Source organism: Sturnira hondurensis, unplaced genomic scaffold (assembly GCF_014824575.4).
Source record: "Sturnira hondurensis isolate 20B ecotype Veracruz unplaced genomic scaffold, ASM1482457v3 Scaffold0019428, whole genome shotgun sequence".
Classification (NCBI taxonomy): domain Eukaryota; kingdom Metazoa; phylum Chordata; class Mammalia; order Chiroptera; family Phyllostomidae; genus Sturnira; species Sturnira hondurensis.
Window position 1 is genome coordinate 8405690 of NW_028092059.1, and position 24965 is coordinate 8430654.

Sequence of the window (24965 nt, forward strand, 5' to 3'; positions counted from 1 at the left end):
CCTTTGAAAAGGAAGAGATTTCAGACCATCGATGAGTTTCAGGAAAATACAACAGGGCAGCTGATGGTGACTGGGAGAACTGTGTGAGGTCCCAAGGTGCCTACATTGAAGGGGACTGAGGTGTCACTGTCCTCTGTACAATGTTTCTTGTATCCTGTATCTTCTTCCATAAATGTCTCTATTTTTCATATTACATAGCTGGATACCTTCTGGACAGGCTTTGTATAAACACTAAAGTGGAGGTCTACAAACTTTTTACCTAAAGGCCGCGATGGTAAATATTCAGGCTCTGCTGTCCGTACGTGCTCTGTCGCGACTACTCAGACCCGCTGCCATAGTGCGTAGCATCCACAGACAACACGTAAACCAGGAGGCTGTCTTTCAACAAACGTTTTCCTTCAGAAAATGGCAGAGGGGCACCGTTTGCCAATCCCTGGTCTGAAGTCAGGTCCTAACCTTTGGATTCCTTTGGTCCTTATTAAAACACCTTAACCATTCTTAAAAAATATATTTCATAAGAATATATAATAAATACACATCAGTGTAATTGAAATTCTTGAAGATAGGCACATCTGAAAATGAAATGCATTCAATGGTCGGTTATTTGTCAAAAGCTTTTAGGTAAAAATCCATGATAGTGTCTGTAATCTGCTCTCAGTGGGGAAGAATTATAATCTTCTGAGGGGAAGCCGAGTTGAGCATGCCAAAATATGCCACCCCAAATATTAATTATTTTAAGCTGATTATTTTCAAGAAATGAAAGACTCAGGAAAAACCACTGACCTTTCCCCTAAATGCGTAAAACAATTTAGAGGACCTGTTTCAGGAAGGGAGATATCATCATAGATAACTATAGTTAACTTATTTATATTAGATAATGATATTTTAATATGAACTAGGTGTGATAGGGAAAACCTAGTGAGGCCCATTTGCTCAAAGCCCTCTCTGCAGCTCATTGCTAAAGACGGCCCAGCCAACACTAATTTACCCAACATGGGCTTTCTCATCTTCTTGTGAATTGCCCTCCTGCCCTTCGAAGTGTCAGACCACTAGCACACATGTGCACACACACACACACACACACACACACACACTCTTTCTTCTTAGCTCCAGAATGACATACAAATCTTAACTGCCCAATGTGTTCTTGGGGAACTGCTGTAGGTACATACATAATAAATTTGGGTATTCTCTCCTGTTAATCTGTCTCATGTTAATTTGGTTATAAGACTAGTTAGAAGGATTTGGAAGAATAGAAGAAAAACTATTTTTCCTCCCTCATACCTCCAAATACAGGTTTTCAAATTAAGGTCAACCTCACTACCTGAAGAAAAAGAAGCCTCATCTTACAAAGACTCTGCATATTATGCATCTGTATGTGGAATTGTTTGGAAATAATCTCCAGATGGCCAAAAGCCCAATAGGAACACTGGGATTTCCATTCAAATAAAGTTCCACGACACATAAACTTGAAGGGCCCCTGTGAAGGCCTCAGTCAACACAGGGTGAGATTCTGTCAACGTGACCCATTTGATGGGTCAGGGAAACTGCATTTACAATGATGGATTTATGGAGTCCTAGGGGAAAAGACACATTTAATCCACCCACCTGCCTCAAGGGAAGGTGTCAGCTAGTGATTTCCAGAGAGTAGATTTATCAGTCCTATTATTTACGCCCTCAGAGACCATTCCCAGAACTTCCTTTATTATTTTGATGGGTGGTGGACAAGATAACTCTCTAGCTTGATTCAAAAATATCTTTTTTCCAAAATGTAACAACTTCATGTAGTACAATTTGCTTAGTTCAGAAAAAAAAGTAGAATTTATATGCATAAAACATTGAAACATTGTGAAGGAAAAATGGGTAGTTTAATTGCCTCATCACATCATGAAGTTCTGCCTTAATGCTCAACAGTAAAAAAATGTGGTTTAGGAATCTGGCCTTTATTATGTACACAGCTTCTACACAAGTCATGCATGGCATGTAGAATGAGGCAACACTGGAAAAATGAGAGTCAATATAAAAGAATCAATATAAAATCTTGAACAATCTTGGCTTTAGTTTTTCCCATCTTCCTATCTTTTATCTCAGGATAATAGACCCGAAATAATAGGTCTATTTATTTTGGGATTAACAAGAGGCAAGGCGGACATTTCAGAATCTTTGGTTCACAGACCTGGTATTCAAATTGGACCATGGTGGGGTCAAAACAGACCCTGAGTCATAGTTTCCTGGGGCTTAAGTTATTTCCTGAAATTAAGTTAGTCCACTGGAACACTAATTTATTAAATGGTACCCAAGTGACCTTAAAGGGCTTCCTGAAATGGTTACTGCAACGTCCCAATATGTGTTCACTCAGTTCTATGAAACTATAGATAGAGCACACTGAGAATCTGACTCACATAAATAAAAGTTCTCTGAGCTACTTGGGAGAAAGTCGCTATATACAATCAAGAGTATAATTTGCTTATAACTTAGTATATGTGATAAGGAGAGCGGTAGCCTTTCTCTGCTTTTGAACTTTTTCATTACTGAGCCAGTACTTAAAACAGTGCATAATAGATGGCCTCCTAGGCAATGGATGAGAGGAAAGGCTATGACTTAATCACAGAAATGTGTTCATTTGCGTTGCTGTTCCAAGAGCATGGGCCAGCTTTCTGGCAAGGCCACCCTAGTGTTGTTCCAATCATTCTCATTTTGATTTCCCTAAACTGATTAGCGCTTTCCCTTTCTAAGATGTTTTCCCATCTGATATTTCAACATCTGAAACAAGTGGCACTAATCCACAAAGGACTAGCAACTCAATACCACACATCAAACTGCCAGACTGAAGACCAAGGCGTTGATCAAGGTGCATACAGATCAAAAAGCAACCAACAGGACAAACTGGAAAATATGGACGGAATGGAGGGAAGCAATAAAATACAGCAGGGTGGGGATGCTGGTGTGTGTGAGTGTGCATGGGATTTGTGACCGCGTCTCTGAAGTTCTGCTTTTCCTTGCGAACGAAGAGTACTAGCAACTGATGGAGACAGTTGGTCATTTTGCGGGGAATGACGAGACAAAATGAACTTAACCACTCAGATGCCAGGGCACAGGTTTCGGGTCCAGGACCTCTGTCCTCTAGGCAAATCTGGATACCCTCACCTCACACACCACGGAAGGAACAGACGCCATTGAGCTGCTGCTTTGTCAGCTTCCCATTACCAAGGCAGCCGGTCTGCATGCATTTTTCCTGCACGTTCAGTAAAGAAGGGCTCCCCTTCCTATTAAAGGGCTGTCCCTCCTCCCGGGGCACGGATCCCACTCTTCTTGCCTACTCAAAAACTTTACTCCTTTTCCTCTCTCTCCTTTCCCACCTCTCTCTCCCCCCGCCCCCGTTTGTTAATAACAGCATATATGGGCACTCCAATAGCTCCTGTCTGAAATGGAAACCTCTTTTGATTTCATACCCTCCTCAGTGTACTGCCTGGTCAGTGTCAACTTCCTTGAAAGCATGGTCTCCACTTGCTTAATATAGTCCTTTTTCTCCTCATCCCATTCCATTGGGCTTCTATCTCCACAATTCCAGACAGTGGTCCTAGCGACTTCCATGCTGCTGACCACCACGCCGCCAACCCACTGTCCATTCCTCACGCCTCCCCTCAGGGGGTATGTCACATTTGCCACAGCCAACTGCTTCCTCCTTGTGGATACACTCTTCTCACACTGTCCACATACTGCTCGGTCCTGGTTTTCCTTCTCAGCCTCAACTTCTCCTCTTCAGCTTCCTTATCTGCTGAGCCATTCCATGCACCCCGCCTCTGCAGGGTGGAATTCCTCTGTGTCTGATTCAGAGCTGCCGTCTCCCCTCCCTCTGCTCTCTCTCCAGCAGTAAGTGGCTTCCTGGACTCCCACAGCTTTAAATGCCAGGCATAATAAACAAGTGACCCGAATTTATATCTTTGGCCCAACCCTTTCCTCTAAGCTCCAGATTCTTATAGCTAGCTTCCTCCTTGATATCTTCTTCAAAATGTCCGCTCCCCACCCTCCCTCCTCATCCATCCTCTCCCCACCCGAGTCATGAACATCCCAGTCGCTCAATTTTAGTTACGACCCTGAGTCCGTCACCTGTGCTCTTCACTCAAGGTCTACAATATATCTCAAATCTGTCTACTTCTCTCCATGTCACCGTCACCATGCTGGCTCAATCCCAGTATCCCTCACCTACAAGGATTCCACATGTATCCCACTCTAATCCATTGTCTCTACGGTCAGAAAACTTTCTAAAAAATTTCATCTCACCCCTCTGCTTTTAAAGTCTCCAACAGCTTCTCATTACATTTAGATAAAAACCTGAAGTCTCACCATCACCTAAGGTTCGATGTGATGTGTGCCCTTACTTCTACAACTCTGTCTCCTGCTGCTGGGTCCCTGGCTCACGGCATTCCAGCCCGATCCAGCCCAGTCTTTCTTCCAGGTAACTGACTGTGCCACGCTCTTTTCCCACCTTGGGTCCTTTTCACGTGCAGAGTCTTCACCCGAGAAGGTTCCCCTTGTTCTTTGTAAGGATGCCTCTTCCTCACCCTCCATGTCTCTGCTTAAAGGTCCCATTCTCACAGAGGCCTTTTCCCATCACCCTTCATGTGCAAGTATGCAATTCCCTCATCCTTATATTTTAAAAATGTCAGTATTTAATTCATTTCCCCCCAAAGCATTCACAATTTGGAATGTTCATTTGTTCATACCTGTCTCCCCATTAGAACTGAAGTCTGTGAGGGAAGGGATCCTGTCTGCTTTGTTCATAGCTGTCGGATACCTGCCCGAGCCTGGCACACACCGAATACTCAAGAGCTGTGTCTCAGGTGAGTGACCATACAAATGTAGGTCCCATGGGTGCCATGTAAAGAAAGTGAGACATCTGCAGACAGCCAGATGTTTGACTTACTTGGAATCAAATAATTAAAATGTTAAAGCTGTGCATATGTCCTGGTGTCACTAATGCCATTGCAGGGTGCAGAGTTTCAAAGGCAATGACTTTCACAACTGTTACACGTTCACCATGCAGGTGTCTCAGTGGCACTAAGTGATATGTTTGTGTCGATCGCATTCTTCAGGCTCCTCAGTTGTCACTTCACTGCTCTACCTTCATACTCTCCTTTTCCCCAGATGTAATTTCCAATGTCTCCTTTCTAGCAGAGCCAATGGAGACTATCAAGTGGGCCTGTCCTCCTGAGTATGCCTCCAGCCCCACCAGGAAATTCTGTGCACAACAGAGAAGTTCAAGGGAGGCAAGACTTTCCTCCTGACTCAGCCTAATTCTTGTGCCCATTTCCCAGATGCCGCTTCTCCCCTCTGCTCCCTCCTCTCCTTCTATCAGTTACACCTTTTCATTTCAAAATATTTCACTGGGTTCAACACCTCAGCATGGAAAACATGCTTGAATCTTTCCCATCTTAAGAAAACAAAACAGAACAAAAAAAGCAAAGCAAAATTTAAAAACAACGCTTCAGCTCCTTATCTTCTCCTGACTAGAGCCCAGTCTCCTTTTCAACTCTTAGCATTTAGGCAGAGAAAATTGCAATCCCTCTCTCTAGCCTCCAGATTAGATAGATAAAGGTCTGTTAAGTGTCTTCATGGGAGATTCACAGCACCCCTGACATCGTGTATCTAGAAGCAAATTTATAACCATGCCTACCCCCATCAGAAGTCTTCTCCCTTCTCTGCCTTCTTTATTTTGATGGCTGACCCCGTCCTCCACCCTTCCAAGTAAGTCGGAATAACTGGCCTCCACCCTTCATGTCTCCTTTATCTCACTTCCCCCAATATTCCTGCCCATGTGAATCTCCCTGTTCATTTGCCCCTTACCTCTCTCTCCAAGTTGCTGCTTCTCTCCATCCTGCCTGCTACAGCCACTCTCCAGCCCCATGGTGTCTCCCAGCCCCTGCAACACTCTCCTGGCTATCAGAGTAGGTCAGGAGAGGCTGGCCCCATTCATCCTTTATTTAAAATTCCTCTCCAGCCCGCTGCTTGGTGATCAAGCCCAGGCTTCTTGCCATGGTCTAAGAGGTTCTTGTTTTAATCAGGCTCCAGCCTCTCTGCACTGGCCCATCCCATGTACCACTCCCTACTCACTGCCCCCCAGCCACACTGCATTGCTCCTAGCTGCCCCTTCCACCTGCTGCCACCCCCCACCCCAGTGTGAACTCCCTCAGGCTTCACCATTTCTGTAGAGCTTTTTGGCTCCCTGATCCTCCTACTCCTCAGCCTGGTGGTCCCCCTGCTCCTCCTTCAGATTCCCACAGTACTCATTCAACTGCACTGTAATGGAACTTGTCAAGTGTGCAGAAACTGTGTAATCCTTAGTCCCTTCCACCACACTCAGAGCTCCCTGGCAGTGGGTAAACTGAGCCTTCATCTCTGACCTCCCACTGCCCAGCATGATGTCTGACACACAGTAGGACCTCAATATCCCTAAGTTGAGTGAATAAAAGTTTGGGGTGTCACTATCTCACTGTCTTGGGTTGGAAGGCTTCGAGTCCTCCTAGTATTGCTCAATCCCTGAAGCTTTCCTTTTCCCAAAGACCTCTGCCCTCATCTTGGTTTCAACATTTTAATTATTACACTGGTGAGTGCTGATATCAAGGTCAAGGTCCACAGGACTATAGCCCAGATGTTTATAATTACAACATCCCTTGCAGAAGGCCCGTCGTGAGCAGGTGCCATGCCACCAAAATCATGTTTCCCTAAGGTGGACCCCTAGACCTATGACTCTGTGGTCACGCAAGGCAACTAAAAGGTGATCAGAAGGCCACAGGTCTGTACTAAGTCCATCCTATGATGACTGTGATCCAATGTTTTAAATGTGTGGTGATGCAAGCAATGATCTCAGGCCTCTACATCTTGGTGAGAAAGAATGGAGCTGGATGCCCCAGTAAATCAAACGAGGTAATGCATGGGCAGCTCCTCAGGGCCTCTCTCTGGTGTTTGGCTCAGAGCTGATCCCCTGCCTTGGCATCAGGACAGGTTAAGGGCCTCCGAGTGGCTACATTTACCTCTTTAATGTGTAGAAAGTCCTTGGCGTCAAAGGAGATGGCTGTGCTTGGGACAGGCACATCCTCGTCCAGGGCACCACAGTAGCTCACGTTCGTCTTCACGGCAAAGGCTACCGGCTTGGACTGGGCACAGAATCATGGGATAAGGATGGAGGGAGGAAGACAGAGGAGGGTTTTTCATATTGGCATGTGGCGTTATAGTAAGATAACTGGTAGTACCAGGCAATAGGGGAAGTCACTCTTCACAGAGGGACCTCCAATGGGTTTCACATCCTCAGGCAGCGCCGAGACATCTGCAGACTGGACACTGAAAATGAGTGTGGTACTTTCCAACACCCCACACAAAAAACCGTGCCTTGAAGGACTGAGAATGGATGGAAAGGTGGGAGGCCTGCTTTGCCTGCTAGTCATAAAGCTTGTTTGTTATTTTAAATGATTACAGACACTCCCACCCTCCTGATACAGGAAACCTGTGCTGGGTCTTAAATAAAAAGGTTATTGTGGTGGTATGGGTGGTGAGCTGGACCTGAAAACCTGTGGGATCCCATTCAATAGAATACCTTATCTTGCCAGGGGGAAAAAAAGGCCAGCCATGGGTAGACAGGAAGGGCAGAGCGGCTCACACATCACCTACTCCCTACCTAGAAGAAGTTGGATCTAAAAGTCTTTCTGGACCAAATGCTCTTGGGCGGGCACAGCCTGGCCGAGGTTAAGCAAACCACCAGCCTACACTAATGGTACTGCACTGACTTTTGCATGACCACAATGGCCCCCAAACAGACTCTGAAAGAAAACTAGAACAAAAATTAGCCGCAAATGAGTACACAAGGTTCATGCAGTCCCAGGCTGATTTGTCATGGGCTCATTTATTCATGCTGTGAACATGGCCAGGGAGCAACATTTGAAGCAGGACCCAAGTTCGAGTCCCACTGATGACTCTTCACAGGCACTGCCCAAAATGCCCTTCTGCCAGCCTACCACAGGCACGGCAGGTGTTGGAGCAAAAGAAGTCTGTGCTCCTCTTCTAAAAATTTGCTGTCGTGCATAAGATTTCATTGGGCAAAAGGAGTCTGTGCTAAAAAGTAAAAAAAAAATAAATAGTTTAAAAGACACAGAATGGGAGAGCTCTAGTGACTCTTCTCACTCTGATAGTCAAAAACGCAATTTGCTGCCCCCTGCAGGTGCAGGGACTCCTGGGGGTCCTCTCCCTGTGGAGTGTCTGGAGGTCTATTTTGGCAATGCCCTCATTGCTCCTCTTTGCTGCAATGCCAGTACTTGTTCATAGTTCTGAACTTCACTCTGAACTTGAGGTGGGAGACTGAAACCAAGAGGGAAGAGCAGAGAGAACAACAGGGAGACCCACAGAACAACAGTGCCAGTGTGGCCTGCAGAGAAGGCTAATGTCCCGGAAGAGGTGGAGCGAGCTCGAATCTTAGGAGGCTCCTGCCAACACTGGGTGTGGCCAGCTTGATATTGGCGACAACTGCTAGGTTGGAAGATGACCAAAAAATTCACCCCCAAACCAAACACAAAAGGGTGAGGTGTCAGTGTCTTAGGTAATGGCCCCATGGGAATGTCAATAAACCTCTGTTAGGGGTGAATGGATCAGAAAGCCTTGCAATCTGGTGCCTGCTCAGGATGATTATAGTGATTCAGAGAAATCTGAGGCACGGGAAGAGAGCTGATTGACATTCCACTTCAGAACCAAAGAGGGGTAAGAAAGTCACCTTTGCTCTCTCAAGCTGGATAGCTGCTTGCTGCTCTCTCTCCTGCCGAATCGCTTCCCTGTCTTCTTCCAAAGAGACATCGGAGTCCGACGGCCTGCTTGTGTAGGAATCCGCTGAACCCTGGAAAGGGAAACCCAGAGGGGCTTAGCTGAGGCAGAGAGAAGCTTCCTAAAACTGTCCCACTCATAACCAGAAGCGGGTTCTTTTCATTTGCATAGATTTTGATGCATACACTCTGTGCCTTCTTGCAGATATAAATTTAGACGGCGGAATACAGTTAAGCATCTGAATAACTCCGAAGGTAGCAATGCTGTGAAGAAAATATTTTGACTGGATTAAGTGCTAGGAAGTAAACTGCGATGAAAATTATGTGATAGTCAGCCCAAATTCCTCTTGTCTTCTGCACTCTTTATATTAAGCTCACATTCATTTTTGAAATTGAAGTTTAATTCCATCCTCTCATACACATACGTCTAAAGAAGGAAGAGGGTCAGCCCATGACAAGAGCTGAATCCTATCTGTATGTTGAGTTGCAAGTGACTTATCTGCCTAGGATTTCAACAGAGCCAAGAAGAATCCTGCATTAGTAAGATGATTTTCCAGTTCCAATGTGAACACCACTAAACTCTCTCACTATTAAAACTTCAATCCTGGTCCTACAGTGGCCATACTTGGTCACTATGGTCACTAAGCCATGCACCTTGAGGATGAAAGCAAGGATGTCCTCAGTTGAAGCCCACATCTAGAAGGCTATTGGATGACACTGAGACCCAGCCTGAGTGGTGTGGCCGAGGGACTGAGGGTGCCCAGCATCGCTGGCCACGCAGGACGTGGAAAGAGATGGAAACTGCAGCAGCCAGTCAGAAAGTTACTTCCTGCCTCATATCCCAGACATTGGCCTTCCGGTTGCTAAAGGAACATCCTTACTACTTCCTTATGTGGGCATTACAAGTTGATATTTGCACAGATGATGACATTTACACAGCAGAGGTATTAATAGGACTGGTGTCTTTGGCCTATTTCATAAATGATGCACAGATTTTGAAAAGCATAGATCTATCCATATAGCTGAAATTTGCTATTCAGAGTGAAAAAAGAATTCTAAGAATGGTCAACTGCCGACATGTCAACTGCTGACATGTTGGTAGTTGACTTTCAAAGGTGAAAGTTTTTCTAAACTTAGAAATATTGAGGTTTGTTTGTTTATACATCATTTGTAAATTTGCTGCCTATAAGGACAGCTTTGCCTCTCAGTAGAGGGTGTTATTCTAGCTGGGGATATAAATGACGTTTTCTCACCATTAAAAAAAGAAAGAAAAAGATCCCAGCATAGATTATCCTGGCAGCCTGGTATAGTAACTCTTTGTCAGAGGTTTTATGAGTGTGCCCATAGAACCCTGGTTCTGAGTACTGCCTCTTCAACCTAATTTTGAAACTTTATGCAAGTTACTTAGATCACTCCGGACTCAGCCTCCAGTCTGTACAATGGGGACATTGACTACATCAAAGGATTAAATGGAATAAAATACAATGAACAGCTAATATTTATTAATCTCCTGCTATTACATCAGCATGGGGCTTGCTGCTTTGCATACCTTATGCCTTGGAACCCGTATTGTGCATGGAAGCTGGGATTCAAACTCCGGCCATCCAACCTTAGGGCCAACTGCTTCAAACCCTACATGGGGCTGCGCTGGATATGAAATATTTACTCCAGGGCCTGGCCTGTGGTAGGCACACTAGCCACTCTCACCCCTTCCCAGTGCTGATATTTCTACACTGATTTTTAAGAAAAGAAATCAGAGTCTAATCATTTTCAACTCCCTTATAATGATTACGCACAACAGCCCATCTTGAAATGTACCCATTTTTTCTTATTGTATTTGCTGCAAAGAAAACACTGTTTTGCCCCAGTTTTATTCAGATATAATCTATACATAACATTGTACACTTGTTGATTTGACACACTAACATACTGCAAAATGATACACTCTATGTTTAATAACTGCAATGTGTCCAAATCCAGGTGCTTTATGCAGTGCTTTGGAAAGTGCCATGTATAGAGAAAATGCATTTGTTAACCAAATTCTTCTGTGTAAATCTATTGGGGAAAAGCCTGGACCTATAAAATGAATAAATACACGGTGACAGTTTTATAGGTGCTTTCATTGCTTTCAAAAGTGCCACCTCGAAATCCTCTAAAACAGAGTTCTCTCAGAACATCTTTTGTCCAAATATATATATATATATATATATATATATATATATATATATATAACACACGTTAATGAGTAAGTTATATACATATATACATACTCACTCTATGTATATATGTGCATACATATATGTATATGTGTATAAATGTATGTGCATATATATATGAAACCAGTGCTTTGGTGAGGGGTGGTAAGCGCAGTAGCCCACTAGCTGCGTGAAGACATTTGGACCATAAAGGGATTTTGATGGAGGAGGTCAGGAAGGAGGCACTTGCCTTGCTTGGACAACACGTGCTGGGGAAGGTTAATGGCTCCGGTTCTCCGGAAGGCAGGCTGCCCACCGAAGCAGTGAGTCAAACGGCTAAAATACACAACCTACTGTTGACACTAGGAGATGGCTAATTTCCTGAAACTACCTTAATGACATTTCAAATCCTGGCATTCAATCTCTGAGCACACAAGAAGTGATTCAAGGACTCTTGCAAATAAACTTGATCTTGAAATGTGAACAAAATTGTAAGAATTTCAAAATTACTGAATAAGCTCTACTACTGCCAAATATGTAAAAGCAAAAGCTTCTGGTGCCTTCCCTGTTCCTAAGCATATTGGGAGAGGGAAAAATAAAGCACCACGATACCCATGTTCATAATTACAGTGTTAGATCATCACAACATCGACTCTGTGTTCTCTTCTTTTTTCGGTGACATCTACATTTCTTCGGGTTTGGAACTCACTGCAGCTGTCACTCAAGGTCTGAGGGAAAGCAGAGGGGCCACACCAAAGCCCGCGTTTGGACCGTGGGCATGTTCTGCTGGCGGCACAGAATTAGTTCCTTGTTTTTATTTATTTTTATTTTGTTTTGTTTCAACTGGTTTAAAGAGATCATTGACATATCCTCCCAGGAGAAAGGAAGAAAAAGAAAAAGAATAGGCCCTCAGTTATTATTACAAAGGGGGAGACATGGGGAGAACTTCAGAGCCCCAGAGAGGCAGTGGAGGCCGCCTGGGAGGGACCAGAGGACGGGCGGGAGGGGAAGGGAGGGAAGGGGCTACGCACTGGGCGGGAGGGGGGGGGCGGGGCAGGGGCGAGGATTGCCCAGACCCAGGTTTGCTTAACCATTTATGATCAGGAACAGGGAACTGGAAATAATGCTAGATGCTATTAACAAGGAAATAATGCTAGATGCTAAGAGGACAGACCTGAAGACGGAAAGGTGACTAGCCCTGGCCAAAGCTGGAGAATGCAGCCCCATCAGCTTTTCGCTTTTCAGAATTCCATTTCACAAACAGGGCAAAGCGTGAGCTACCTGACTTACTGAGTGAGCCAGTCCTGGGCTGTCTACACATGGGTTAGAGGCAGGCGGACGCCAGTTCCTCACAAGCTACCAAGCAGCCACCATGGGAAGTCACATCTTGGAGTCTCCAATGAACTGACCAAATCAGGAGGGAAATGGAAACAACTGCTGGAAGACGCTTCGTACATACATTATACAACATACGTTATACACATACACCCAGACATAATTTTTAAAGCCAGAAACTCATGAGTCCTAGTGAACCTCCAAAGGAACACACATCTTTCCATCCAGCCCAGACTCTCCCTTTCCCTTTTATTTCACACTGAAAACAGATTCCAGTCTATTCCCTTCAGGGATTGTCTTAAGTGCAAAGTTTTTAAAAAGTTGATAGAAACATGGGAAACTCAGTTTACTGCTATCTTGGAAGACAGAAAGTGGCCTCAGGTCAAACAGTGAAAGGGTTTCCTCTCACACCGAGAAGGCAGGGGGGTGCTCTGGGCTGGGGGGCTGCTCTGGGCTTTGCGGCCGGCAGTTCAGGGCTTGACATGGCTAGTTCTCACTGGCTGTGTATCTCTGGCAACTTATTCTAACCTTAAGTCTCGATTTCCTCCTGTGTGAAATGAGAATAATAATATGAACATTGCAGAGTTTTCCAGTGTTTGACCTGAGACAGAACATTATTTCTTTCACTATCACGAGGGAAATTAGGAAAGGCCAGCAATTAATCTTTGACTCACTAATTAAAGTTTTTGGCAGCTTTTCAACATTAAATTTTTGGTTGTCCTAGAGTTTTAGGATTCATATCTTTTTTTCCTTAAATGGCTTTATTATGGTATAATTTACGTACCATAAAATTCACACATTTTCAACGAACAATTCAATGATTTAAATAAATTTATAAAACATAATTCATGGCACAGTCTAACATTAGAATATTTCTATCACCTCATAAGAAACTTCTACCCACTTGTAGCCACTGTCCAATGCTATCACTCAACCCAGGTATTCACCTACTCATCTTGTCCTTTTAAACTAAAATATACTTTCTCTTTTTATGAGTAATTTTAGAATTTAGATATGTCATTAAATTTGAGCAGAGGAAAAGAGTTTACAAATGTTTGGTTTCAAAATGCATAACAACTAGAACAGAGCCTTGTTTTTGTTGGACTTTTGGGCTGCATGGGCAACCAGTGTGGGACTCCCACTTCCTAGCTTAGCTTCGCATTCACTGGACAGCGGCCATCTGTCAGGTTCCGTAACAGCCATTACATGAGCAGAGGACCGCTTAACTTTTCTGAGACCCTTTCCTCATCTGCAAAACGGGAACGAAACCCTTCAGGGTTGTTCTGGAGAGTCAGCAGACAGCACAGGACAACGGTGTACGGCGTAATAATGATGCTTCTTAAGCCAGTGTTGTCCAGGGGAACTTTCTGCAGTGATGGATGAGCTCCGCGCAGGTGCCGTTCAATATGGTAGGCACTAGCCACACACGGTTATAGAGCACTGTAATGTGCTGTATACAGCAATGTGACTAGTGAGACTGAATAACTGAATTGCTCATTTAATTTCTAAATGTCTAGAACTTTACTTCATGTTAATTAATGTCAACTTAAGTATCTAGTGGGTACCATATTGGCCTGTGCAGTAGTAGACACTCCAAATGTCAGTTTCGCTTCCGGATGGGACAAGTGAACGTGAAACTTGGTGCCAATTTGGTGTTCTAATGATTGCACGAAGTGGTCTAGGTGACAGCAGAATGTCCACAGAAACCTGTCACTCCCCAAAGATTTGAGCTTGTTTCTCTCCACTGAGCTGGTGATGACTTGACAATGCACTTTTTCCACACCGCAGAAGGAACACATTTTTCCTGGGGTAGGCAGGTAAAGAGTCCGTTCACGAGGCTGGCCTCGGCAAAAACATCTCGTAGGCAACATTTATTTTGACAGGCCAGTCCTTTGCTTTCTGGCTGTTGCTTTTCTCTCCTTCACTCCCCTTCACCAAACTTGTCCAGAGCGCTCTGCTCGGGTACCCCGGCTAGCAGAGTCCAGGCTGTGCCTCCAAGGACACAGGCTTGAGCGGTGTCTGGCACCCAGAAGCATCGCAGGCTTGTCGAAAGGCAGATAATCTCATTCCCATCAAAATCTACGTATTGTTTGTTCCATGATTTTAAGTTGTTCTATGATAGCTGGTTGAGTGGCCAAGGTTTATGCTTACTGGGTGTCATGTTAATTATTAGCAATCCCAACCCTATGAGATTTTTTTTTGAGAGTTGTGGTCTTCAATGCCTTAATCCAGAGCCCTGGATGATGCCCACATTCCCAGCATTTGGGCAGAACAGGCACTTTTGAAATTATACCTAGGAGACAACAATTTAACTTTGCCCTAAGGCATTTTGTACCATTTCTTGTAAGTAGGAGGTTTTCAAAAATGTGGGTTGAAAGAATAAGGCAAGCTCTGTGGCCCACCTTCATTACACAGACGACCTAAAGTCTAGCCTCAGTCACTAACTGAACTAAGCTTTGTTGTTAGGCTTCAAACAGTCAAGGGCAGCAAAGGAGTATGTTCAGAAAAGTTCGTAAAGGGAGGGGGAAGAGAATGAACGCTTATGCCTCTCCTGCTTTACGTGAATCACTAATTATCACATCAACCCTGTGAGGTAGGTTACGACGGTCCCCATTTCACAGATGAGGCATCTGAGGCTCAGGAAGTAAGAACTTCCGTGTGCCGCTATCCTGGTGCGCTGTGCGGGGACAGCAGCGCAGCTAGAATCTCTAAAAAAATTCCTCTACAAAATCTGATACAAAAACATGAAAATGTCAAACATCTTACCTGCCTTCAGTAAAACAACATGACATTCTGCAATATTTTGTCAACATTGCTCATACACCAACATTTCACTAATTTGAAATGACTGGATTTAGGGAAGGGACTGGAAATCTGAGATCATGGAAAGCGGCTTGCAGCCTACTTTTCAAAGGACATGTTTTCCACTCTGGCTGGACGGCACAGCTGGTTGGGGTATCATCCTCTGCACCAAAAGGTTGTGGGTTCAATTCCCAATTGGGATGCATACAGAAAACTACCCATTGATGTTTCTCTCTCTCTTTCCCTCTCTCTCTCTCCACCTCTGCTTCTCTTTCCCTAAAATTGATAAACACATCCTTGAGCGAGGATTAAAAAAAATTAGGAGACATATTCTGATTCTGCGTCCACATGGTATCTCCAAATTATCAAGGTTTTATTTTGCAGACTTCTTTGAGCTTCCGCTTTCATGAGAAGATTTTACTCAGCCTTTCAGTTATTGGTAGGAGATGCTCAGGTACCCTGGAGAGGTTTTTTTCTCATAAGTGATAACTCCTCAAACTGTATTTATATTACTCACATACAGGTTATTTTTCATAATCAAATTATAATTATGTAGAAAAATATAGTTTAAAACAGACTAAAGGCTTTATCCGAATTATCTCATTAGTGCAATCCAAATTGATGGGTTCCACTATAACGGTTTTATATAATTTATTTCAAGGGAAGTAGCATTCATTTAGAAAACTTAGCCAACCTTACCTCTCTCGGTATGGTGACTAGGTTAGCAATGGCTGTAACAGCCTGATTTCAGACAGCTATTTCTTTCCAGCTGTAACCTCCATTAATGGGTCTTTAAAGGAGACCTATTAAAGGAGATACAATAACAGCAAAAGAATTTTAATGGCCCTCAGAGCATAAAGAGGGAGGTGACATTCGCATGGTGACAGATGTTTGCTAGAATTAGCGGGGGTGATCACATTGTAAGGTGATCACAATATAGTGATTAGACTTTCAAAGCCCCTAATTCACTACACCTAAAACTAATCTAACTCATGTACATCGTATACCAACTATGATTTCAAAAAGAGAGGGGGAGAGGTGATGAAGCGGCCCACATGGAGAGGGAAGGGAAATCTGGATCAGCCATGGCCACTCAGGCCCCCGGGGATCGGAAGTGGAAATGGTGGCTACAGCGGGTTTGCAGTGACGGCAGTGGTGATAGTGGTGATGGGGTGGAGAGCCCTTTCACATCCGGTTACTATAAGAACTGCAATTTCGTAACACTGGGGGTGAACAGAACACAAAGATTACTTTATGTAGACGCTATCTGGCAAAGCTGCTTTGGTAATCAGTGCGTCACATTGAACAAGTATGGAAAAAGGACTACATCAATGAACACAATCAGCAATAAAGCAGAACCCTCCTGTGAGACTCGAGGCTAACAGTGTTTTCCCGTGTAGTAAGAACTTTATCCTCTTGGTAAGAATGGCGCGATCCTGGAGCTCACTCTCCTACTGGGGAAGGAAAAGGGACCACTTTCTGGGAGGAGGTGGCCTCAGTACGCAAGCTTTACTGTGCACAGGCCACAGAATAACATCACGGGACACTGAACAGCCACCCAGGGAACCAGCACTGCCTGGATGAAACTCAGGGAGAGCTGCTGACCAATCCATGTGACCCAGGTGAGTGCCTGGGTGCCACACCTGGATGACACCTTGTAAGCATCAGCCAAGGCACAAGGTCTTCTTTCAAGGACTGCAGCTCCAGCTGCACTGATTCCCATCTCAGCAGGGATGTTAAAAAGGAAATGGCAGCATTTGCTCAGGAAATCTTGAATGTGCTGCTTGTAGATGCAAGGCTGCCTAAAGATGGGGCAGCTACCAGTGTCTTGTACATGTGAACTTCGATGACCTTCAAGAAAAGTAACTGACTGAGAAGTGCTCCCGTCTCACACTCCCCCAGGGTGGCTTACAAAGGAGCCCGCACAGCACGGCTTTTACACCACGGTCCTTTTTCCTGCGAGTTGTAGTGGAGATGTGATCAGAGTAAATATGTGTCTCCTAGATAGAATTTCAGGCAATCACTTTACCTTAAAAAATAAGAAAAGACTTTTCCTTCTGGCATATAAAAGGAGGAATTACATAGGGTTGGTTTTAAAGAGAGCAAGAGAGTGTGGAAAGGGCTTGAGCCACTCCTGTATCATTTCCATAGCCTCCAAAGCTGATGAAATATCATCTTTAATTCCTTGAAAACAATTTTTATTTAAAGTTTCTCATTGCTTAAAAAGAACTCACTCAACTCCACTCAAAGAAGACGAGCAACCCAATTAAAAAATGGGCAAAGGACTTGAACAGACATTTCTCCAAGGAGGACATACAGAGGATCCAGAGACACATGAAAAGATGCTCAATATCGCTAGCTATCAGAGAGATGCAAATTAAAACCACAATGAGATACCACTTTACACCAGTCAGAATGGCTATCATAAACAAAGAAACGAACAAGTGTTGGAGAGGTTGTGGGGAAAAGGGGACCCTAGTTCACTGTTGGTGGGATTGCAGACTGGTACAACCACTATGGAAAACAGTATGGAATTTTCTAAGAAAACTAAAAATGAATGTGCCTTTTGACCCAGCAATTCCACTGTTAGGAGTATATCCTAAGAACCCTGAAACACCAATCCAAAAGAACCTATGCACCCGATGTTCATAGCAGCACAATTTACAATAGCCAAGTGTTGGAAGCAACCTAGATGCCCATCGGTAAGTGACTGGATCAAAAAGCTATGGTACATTTACACAATGGAATTCTATGCTGCAGAAAGGAAGAAGGAACTCCTACCCTTTGCAACATCATGGATGGAACTGGAAAGCATTATGCTGAGAGAAATAAGCCAGGAGGTGAAAGACAAATACCATATGATATCACCGTTAACAGGAATCTAAACAACAAAACAAACAAGCAAGCAAAATATGACCAATGACACTCAAATACGGAACAGGCTGACAGGGTCCAGAGAGGAAAGGGGAGAATCATAGGGGGAAAGGGGAGGGACTCACATGAACAAGTATAAAGGACACATGGACAATAACTAAGGTGGGGGGCAGAAATGAGAGGGATGTGGGCAGCACTGCGGGGAGGCAGAGCTGGGAATATAAGACAGAAAACTGTACTTGAACAAGAATTAAATAAAAATTAAAATTAAAATAAAAAAAAACAAAATAAGGACTCAAAAAAAATAAAGTTTCTCATTGCGAGAATGTGTGCTGACAGCACAGAGAGTGCAGGTGTGTCATCAAGAACAGAAATGCGTCCCCAGAGACAGCTACAGAGATAACGGAAGCCAGAGAGCGGCATCTACTTACTGCATTACAGGTGGAGATAATGTCTTATCGACTTTCATTGAGAACAAAGCTTTGCACCTTATGCACACGCAGAATGTTTGTTGTCTAGGTAAGAGCCATGCCTGCCCCTAGTTATCTCCAAACAAGAAGGAATTCTCTGCAGTTTAATGTCAGCAAACCTGTCTTCAGGCTGCTGTGTCCCTTACACATTCACTATCCCTCCTTAGCTCTTTAGGGCCTTGATTCCAACTGCACAGGACCCAACCCTCCCCCATTAGCGTGGACCAACGGGTTTGCAGCTGGAAGGGCTGGAGCCCACGGCCTGACCTGAGGCAGTGCACTCTCCTCCCTAGTGGGTTCCAAAGTGGGAGGAGCTCAAACCGAGGCTTGTCTTTTGACTCCCTTTTAATAATTGTGCATTAGAACTCACTAAATTAGAAGAAAAGAACTTACTCCTAGTTCAACCTTTGGAACTAGGAAATGAGACTTTATTTGGGATAAAACAGTACTTTACACACATTCTCTAATTTAGTCACCATAAAAACTTGAAGAGGTAGCATTTGTTGTCCACAATGAAGTAAACAAGACTTGGAGACACCAATAATATGCCCGAGGTCATGCAATGAGTGAAACGGGTGATCTCATATGACTTGACTGACTCTAAAGTCCTTGTCAACAGCTAATAACTTAGCCCAGAAGAAGTGCTGGCAAGGCAATTCTGGATGAGCAGATGACAAAGGCTGGAGGCACAAAGAAAGTAGTATGAACCTCTCTCCCTGATCCACCCCTCCACTCACTCTCTCTCTCTTTGCATTTAGACCGAACCGACAATCACCGAGTGTGCTGTATTCTCTCCAGTACATTCACTTGATTTCTCTCCAAAGCTCTTTTGAGACCTTACAGATAGGTCAAGCTGCATGCCCTAAATCACCTAGCCATAAACTGATGAAGCCAAGAACATTATGGCAAGAACATCTGAATTATATCGAAGATTCTTAAAGATATCTTCACAGGGCCAGAAATTAGGTCTTCAAGTACTTGGCAATGCACTTGAACTGACATGAAAATATATACAATCAACTGTTACTAATGACGTGACTATCAAACTTGCAGATTTTTTCTTCCATTCCTTCCGGTCTATCCATTAGCTCATTAATATATCCTACGTGGGCAGACAGAAAATCTACATCTGCTCATTTCTCATTGTTGTTGTTAGAAACTTTTGGACCAAACAAACAAAAAAGAGATAAAATTATTGATTAGAATGTGTCTGGGAGGGATACTACAATTTATTGTAATCATCTTTATTTTTCATTAGGAAATGTAAACAGAAAAAGTGATTAATCATTTGAGATCTGGAGCCAAATACTCACTTCAGAATTGGGCTTCGAAGCTAGAATGCCTAGGTTGCAATCCTAAGGCTGCCACTCCCTAGATGTTTGCTTTTGGACAAGACAGTCTTTCTATGCTCAGTTTCTTTTCTGAAAAGGAGCATATTAACTTATGAAACTGCTGTGAAGATATGTACCCAAGCAAACAGTGTAAGCACCCGGCAATGGAATTACTCAGTACACTTAGCAAGTACACTTCACTTGATGGATTTATCCTGGCCTCTTGGTTCTTGGATGAGCCCAGTCTGCTCTTTTTTAACTCCTCCCTTAAAAATGGATAGAACATGGCCCTGATTGGTGTAGCTCAGTTGGTTGGGCATCATCCGACAAAGCAAATGGCAGCAGGTTCAATTACTGGTCAGGGCACATGCCTGGGTTGTGGGTTTGGTCACTGGCAGGAGTGTGTAGAAGAGGTAACTGATCTATGTTTCTCTCTCACATCGATGTTTCTATCCCTCTCCCTTCGCTTCTCTCTAGAAATAAATAAATAAATCTTTTAAAAGTGAATAGAATGTAAAGCTTGAATTAATCAGGGTAAAAAGGAATTAAAGGCTCTAGTAAACTTTGATAGGGACAGTTAAAGGTATTCGCTAAAATGAAAGTTATAAATCAGATTGGCATTATTCCTTCATGGTTCTTTTCTGCCTGCAAAAGCTGTGTTTACTCAGGAGGCATTCCTTCTCCGGGAATAACCTGGAGATGATCAGTTTTGTTTTTTTCAGAGAGCAGCATTAAAAAAACTACTGTCCTTTGCTAGTGGTGCTGACTCACTCTCTGAATGGCTTGGCAGCTCCAAGTCACATGCCCATTAGCCCAGATTGATGTGGGAGCCTCCTCTCTGAGGCTCCAGGGGCCCTGTCTCGATGGCCAGGGCTTTGGGTGGCCACCAGTCACACGGCACTGTCATGTCCTCTCCTACCCAACCCACTTCCTGCGTTTCCAGGCCAGCCCTGGCAATAGAACCAGCCAGTCCATCCAAGACTTCTGGATTCCTAAACGGGTTCAAAGTCACGCCTGAGAGACGAGACTCTCTTTTCTCTTCCAAAAGCAGAATAGGAGCTCTCTGGCCACAGAGTACGCCCTCGTGTCATTTCAATGAGGAAAATGAGGTAGCAGTTGCTTTACTTAGCTAAGTACCCCCTGCCCCATTTTCTTGCTCTTTTTGCTTCCTTGAAATACATGCTTAAAATATTTTTTAAACTCCCACTTTAAAGCTCTGGTGAATTTATTAAAATAGGTTTTTTATCACTCTGCATCTTTATAGATAAAAAACTCACAAACCATATACACATATAGTTTAAATGGCTGGATCTGAAATAAATTAAGAGTGTTTGAGTACCATGGTCCTACAGTCTCCATTGTTAGGTATGAAGGTTGTAGGGCAAACCCTAAGCCCAGAGGAAGGCAAGAGCCTGAGGGGAGAAAGAGGGAGTTCACACCAACACATTAGAGACACGATGTCCATTCCATGGCAAAGCTTCTTCCTCACTGGGCTCACACTGAAAGCTCTTCTCCTCCCCCTAGTATTTCAGGGGATAGAAAACCCCCTCCATGCTGCGGTGACAAAGCGCAGGGAGACCCGCAGTGCAGAAGTGGGCCACCCCGAAAAGCGTGGCCAGCACTGGGTGCTTCCAGCTCTTCAGTGTGGCCTGCAACTGCGCTCTGGGTTGTGGGGACAGGAGAGACAAGCCTGAGACACTCAGCTTAGGGAGATTCGGCACTTTAATAGAAAATTCAGGGCACATATAGACACAAACACTAAGATTTACACTAAACACTAACAACAGGCAGAGAATTAAAAGGTTTCACGTGAGGAAGGAACAGGCCAGTGGAGGTGGCCCGAGAAACAGCACCAGACCAGTTAACAGTGCCGCACAAGGGCTCTGGAAAGATGGGGGCCCAGGGACACTTTCCTCATGCTCCTCAGGGTATGGGGGCCGCCGACACCCAATGACGGGGACCGGAAGTTAGTATTCAACAGCCTTGCAGAGTCTGTGTGGCTTACTGCATGCACGATGTGAAATAATGCTTAACTGCTTGGTCCTAACTCCACAGTTTGGCTTTAGTTATTCATCTAAGTATTTTACTGTCTTTATGAAGTTCCATATGTATATATAACCCAGGTGAATCTAACTGAAGCGATTACCAGGTTCTGAGTAGCCCAAGAGGACTGAGCAGGTAAGTGAGGCTCCGCACACAAACCACAGTCAGAGGTGCCACACACTGTCAGTCACGTCTGCGTGTCTCCCAGCCAATATGGGATTCAAAACGCAAACACCTGTTGAGAATGTATGAGACTGTGTTAAGTGCAACAGTAGGCACAGAAATGAGTACCACAAGGTCACTGCTAACAGGGCTCAAATCTGGTAAGGCAGACAGTTACGCAAATTGCCACATTATGAAGAGCATGAGAAATGCTGCAAACCCCCCCACCAAGTCCATCTATGAAGAGGAGAGAATGGATTATGAGTCTGGTGATTCTGTTTGGGGGAGCACAAGATCTCTGGGAGAAGACGGAAGTGGGCGTTAGGCAGGGTCGTCAGGAGCAGGCTGCACAGCTGAAAGCGTCAGGACCGGACAGCAGGGCCACGGGGCAGGAAAATAGAGATGTTTGGAGAACGATGGAGTTTGGTGACTCTGCAGTCACTGTTGGGGTGAGAGCTGCGGTGGACGTGGAAGACAGAAAAGGCGTGGGCGTTGCCTTTAAAAGTTTGCACTGAAGTTGAGCAGATGAAATATGCGTTCATGAAACACAGCGGTTCAGTGCTAGAGCTACGTTATTGAAAAAAAAAAAAAAGCAATGAGGGCTACTGCCCTTGGAGTTTCAACAAGGCGGAGGTCAGTCCGAAATGGCTGAGCGACGGGAGCTGCACGGAGAAGGCAGCGCTAGAACTTCATCTCGACAGCTGGCTGGGGTCAGAAAGGTGTTGCTCGGCATTTCAGGGACACGCAGGGGCAGTGTGAACACAGACGGGCGCGAAAGTAGCGCCTCGCCTGACGGGTTGGGGAATGAGCAGTCCAGAGGCTCACTTGAGGAGGAGCTGGGAATAAAATCGTAGGGTGGAATAAATGCAGAACCTAACAAGCCGGGAAAGCCAAGAGAAGGGTTCGCATCCCTCTGGCTTCGGGGAGACGGGACGCTGCGCGTGGGTGGGCGAGCTTCAGACCGAAGGGGCAGCGTGAAGAGGATCTGTCAGGGAGACTGAAAGTGCGAGGTCGGGGAGACTGACGGGGAGGCCGAAAGGGTAATGCTGCCATTACCCTTGTGGGGGGAGGGCGGCGAGTCAACCAGAAACACATTTCAAAGAACAGATTCTAAAAAGGGTTGACAGGACACAGGAGATACAGACAATTTATTGACGGTTTGTATGTTTGTATGTGTATTAAAGGCTAACTAAATTTGATATAGGAGGTAAAAAGAAGATCCCTTAGTTGAATCATCTTCAACTTGAAGACAAGTACTTTTCAGTTTGTTTTTTTTAATATGTGAAATCGATCAATAAACTCTCAGCATTTTATCTATCTTCTGTTCAGCAGAGATGAGGAGAAATAAAAATCAAGAGATGGTAAGAGAGAGAACGTAGTAAAGCCAGGAGAGTGTCAACATCTTTGGAGTTCTTTAACAAGTCCAGCAAATCCTCAGTATTAACTTCACATTTTGTGAAAAGGTTCTGTACCAACTTAAGCTCCGCCGTGTGAAGGCAATACCATCTACAACACTGCAAAATTAAAATTAGTAAATAATCCTTCCTACTAGGAAAGATCACAAAGGATTTAAAAAAGGACTGGATTGAATTCTGAATGTTGCTATTAAAATGTGGTCTGGTACTTGTTCCAGAAATTAGTTATAACCAAAGAGAGCATAAAAACTGACAATAATAGGCAAGCAAAACGCCTCACTGGGCAGGGTCTGGGGCCTGTACCGATTTTGAGAAGAGAATCTGAGAAACAAAGATTTCTCATTTTAAGCAATCACTGCTTTATGGAACAAGTTCCAGGGAACTTGGTTTTACTGCAAATTCTATTCCTTCATTACAAAACCGAAACTACAATAGAACTTATCAGCAGTTAGCATGAAATGCTATAAAGATGCTGAATATGAAAAGGAAATGAAGCTTACACTGAGACAACACCCAGATTTTACCAAATAACAAATCACTACATGTGTTGTCAAAAAGCAGGCCCCGTGAGAATAAAGGAGAGGCAGCTCAAGCTGGCAGCATTCGTGGTGGGTAACGCTGCCGCTGGCCTGTTCATGGAAAGTCAGTTAAGCTCACGTGAAAACTGCAATAGCAACACCCCATGTTTGCCTGGGCAAAGTCCCCTAGCCCCACAGTGCTTCTCAACACACGGACGGCTGGCTACAATCCACTGCTTCCTCGGATGACTAAATGAAGAAGGGTTCTTCACAGATCCTGGAACCTGGTGTTCTCGATAATAAAAATTAAGTCATTGCCTGTCCTGAGATATGTCCTCCCTACGGACAATGAGAAGCCTATAACTGATTATATTCTGTTGTTTGCTTCGGCCACCAGGAAGCTCAGAGCTAACTTCTAACTTTCCTCTTGGTATAGAACTCTTAATTTATATTTTCCATGACTCCAATCTTTTGCTTGTTACCAACCTTTTCAGGGGGATATTATATATATATAATATATATATTCAGGGTGTCTCTGAAGTCACCTCAAAATCACTGCTAGATGAGGTGCAACTCCCCATCCAGAAATTAAAAATAAATAAATTTCATCAAATTGTATTCCACCATCTGTGATGAGTGAAGGTTTCCCCTGTTTTCTTGAGATGTATACAGATAGTTCTTCTGAGCCCTTGGTTGCTGCTATCTGGTTAAAAAAAAATTAATAGTCTCTTTTTCCAGACAGGAGGTTTTCAATCAGAATCTTGCTGTCTGCCAGGTCCCTGCTAGCCACTCGGAGGTTTCCAAATAAGAAATTAAGTAGTTTACTGTGCCACTCACTAGCCTGGTTCTGCCCTGAGTTTGTGATTTATTCAGTATGTTTCTTTGTATTATTTACTAAGATTGGCTATAAACATGTACTGAATCAACTCAAAACTTTGCCCCATTATTCTTTATATTTAATCAATATCGAGCTAGAACAAAAATAAGGAAATGTCTGTTCTTTTACTTTGAAA

At 44.1% G+C, this 24965-nt stretch overlaps 1 protein-coding gene across 2 annotated transcripts in view; it reads right to left on the reverse strand.

Moving 5' to 3' along the window:
- The window catches only part of CACNB4 (calcium voltage-gated channel auxiliary subunit beta 4), a 245026-nt gene that overhangs the window by 45317 nt on the left and 174744 nt on the right, over window positions 1–24965 (reverse strand). For both annotated transcript variants that reach the window (XM_037027819.1, XM_037027820.1), the window contains exons 3-4: window positions 8762–8881; window positions 7035–7157 (exon numbers count right to left, since the gene is read on the reverse strand). In XM_037027819.1, the coding sequence (XP_036883714.1) occupies window positions 7035–7157; window positions 8762–8881 (243 nt within the window). The remainder of the gene's footprint in view (window positions 1–7034; window positions 7158–8761; window positions 8882–24965) is intronic.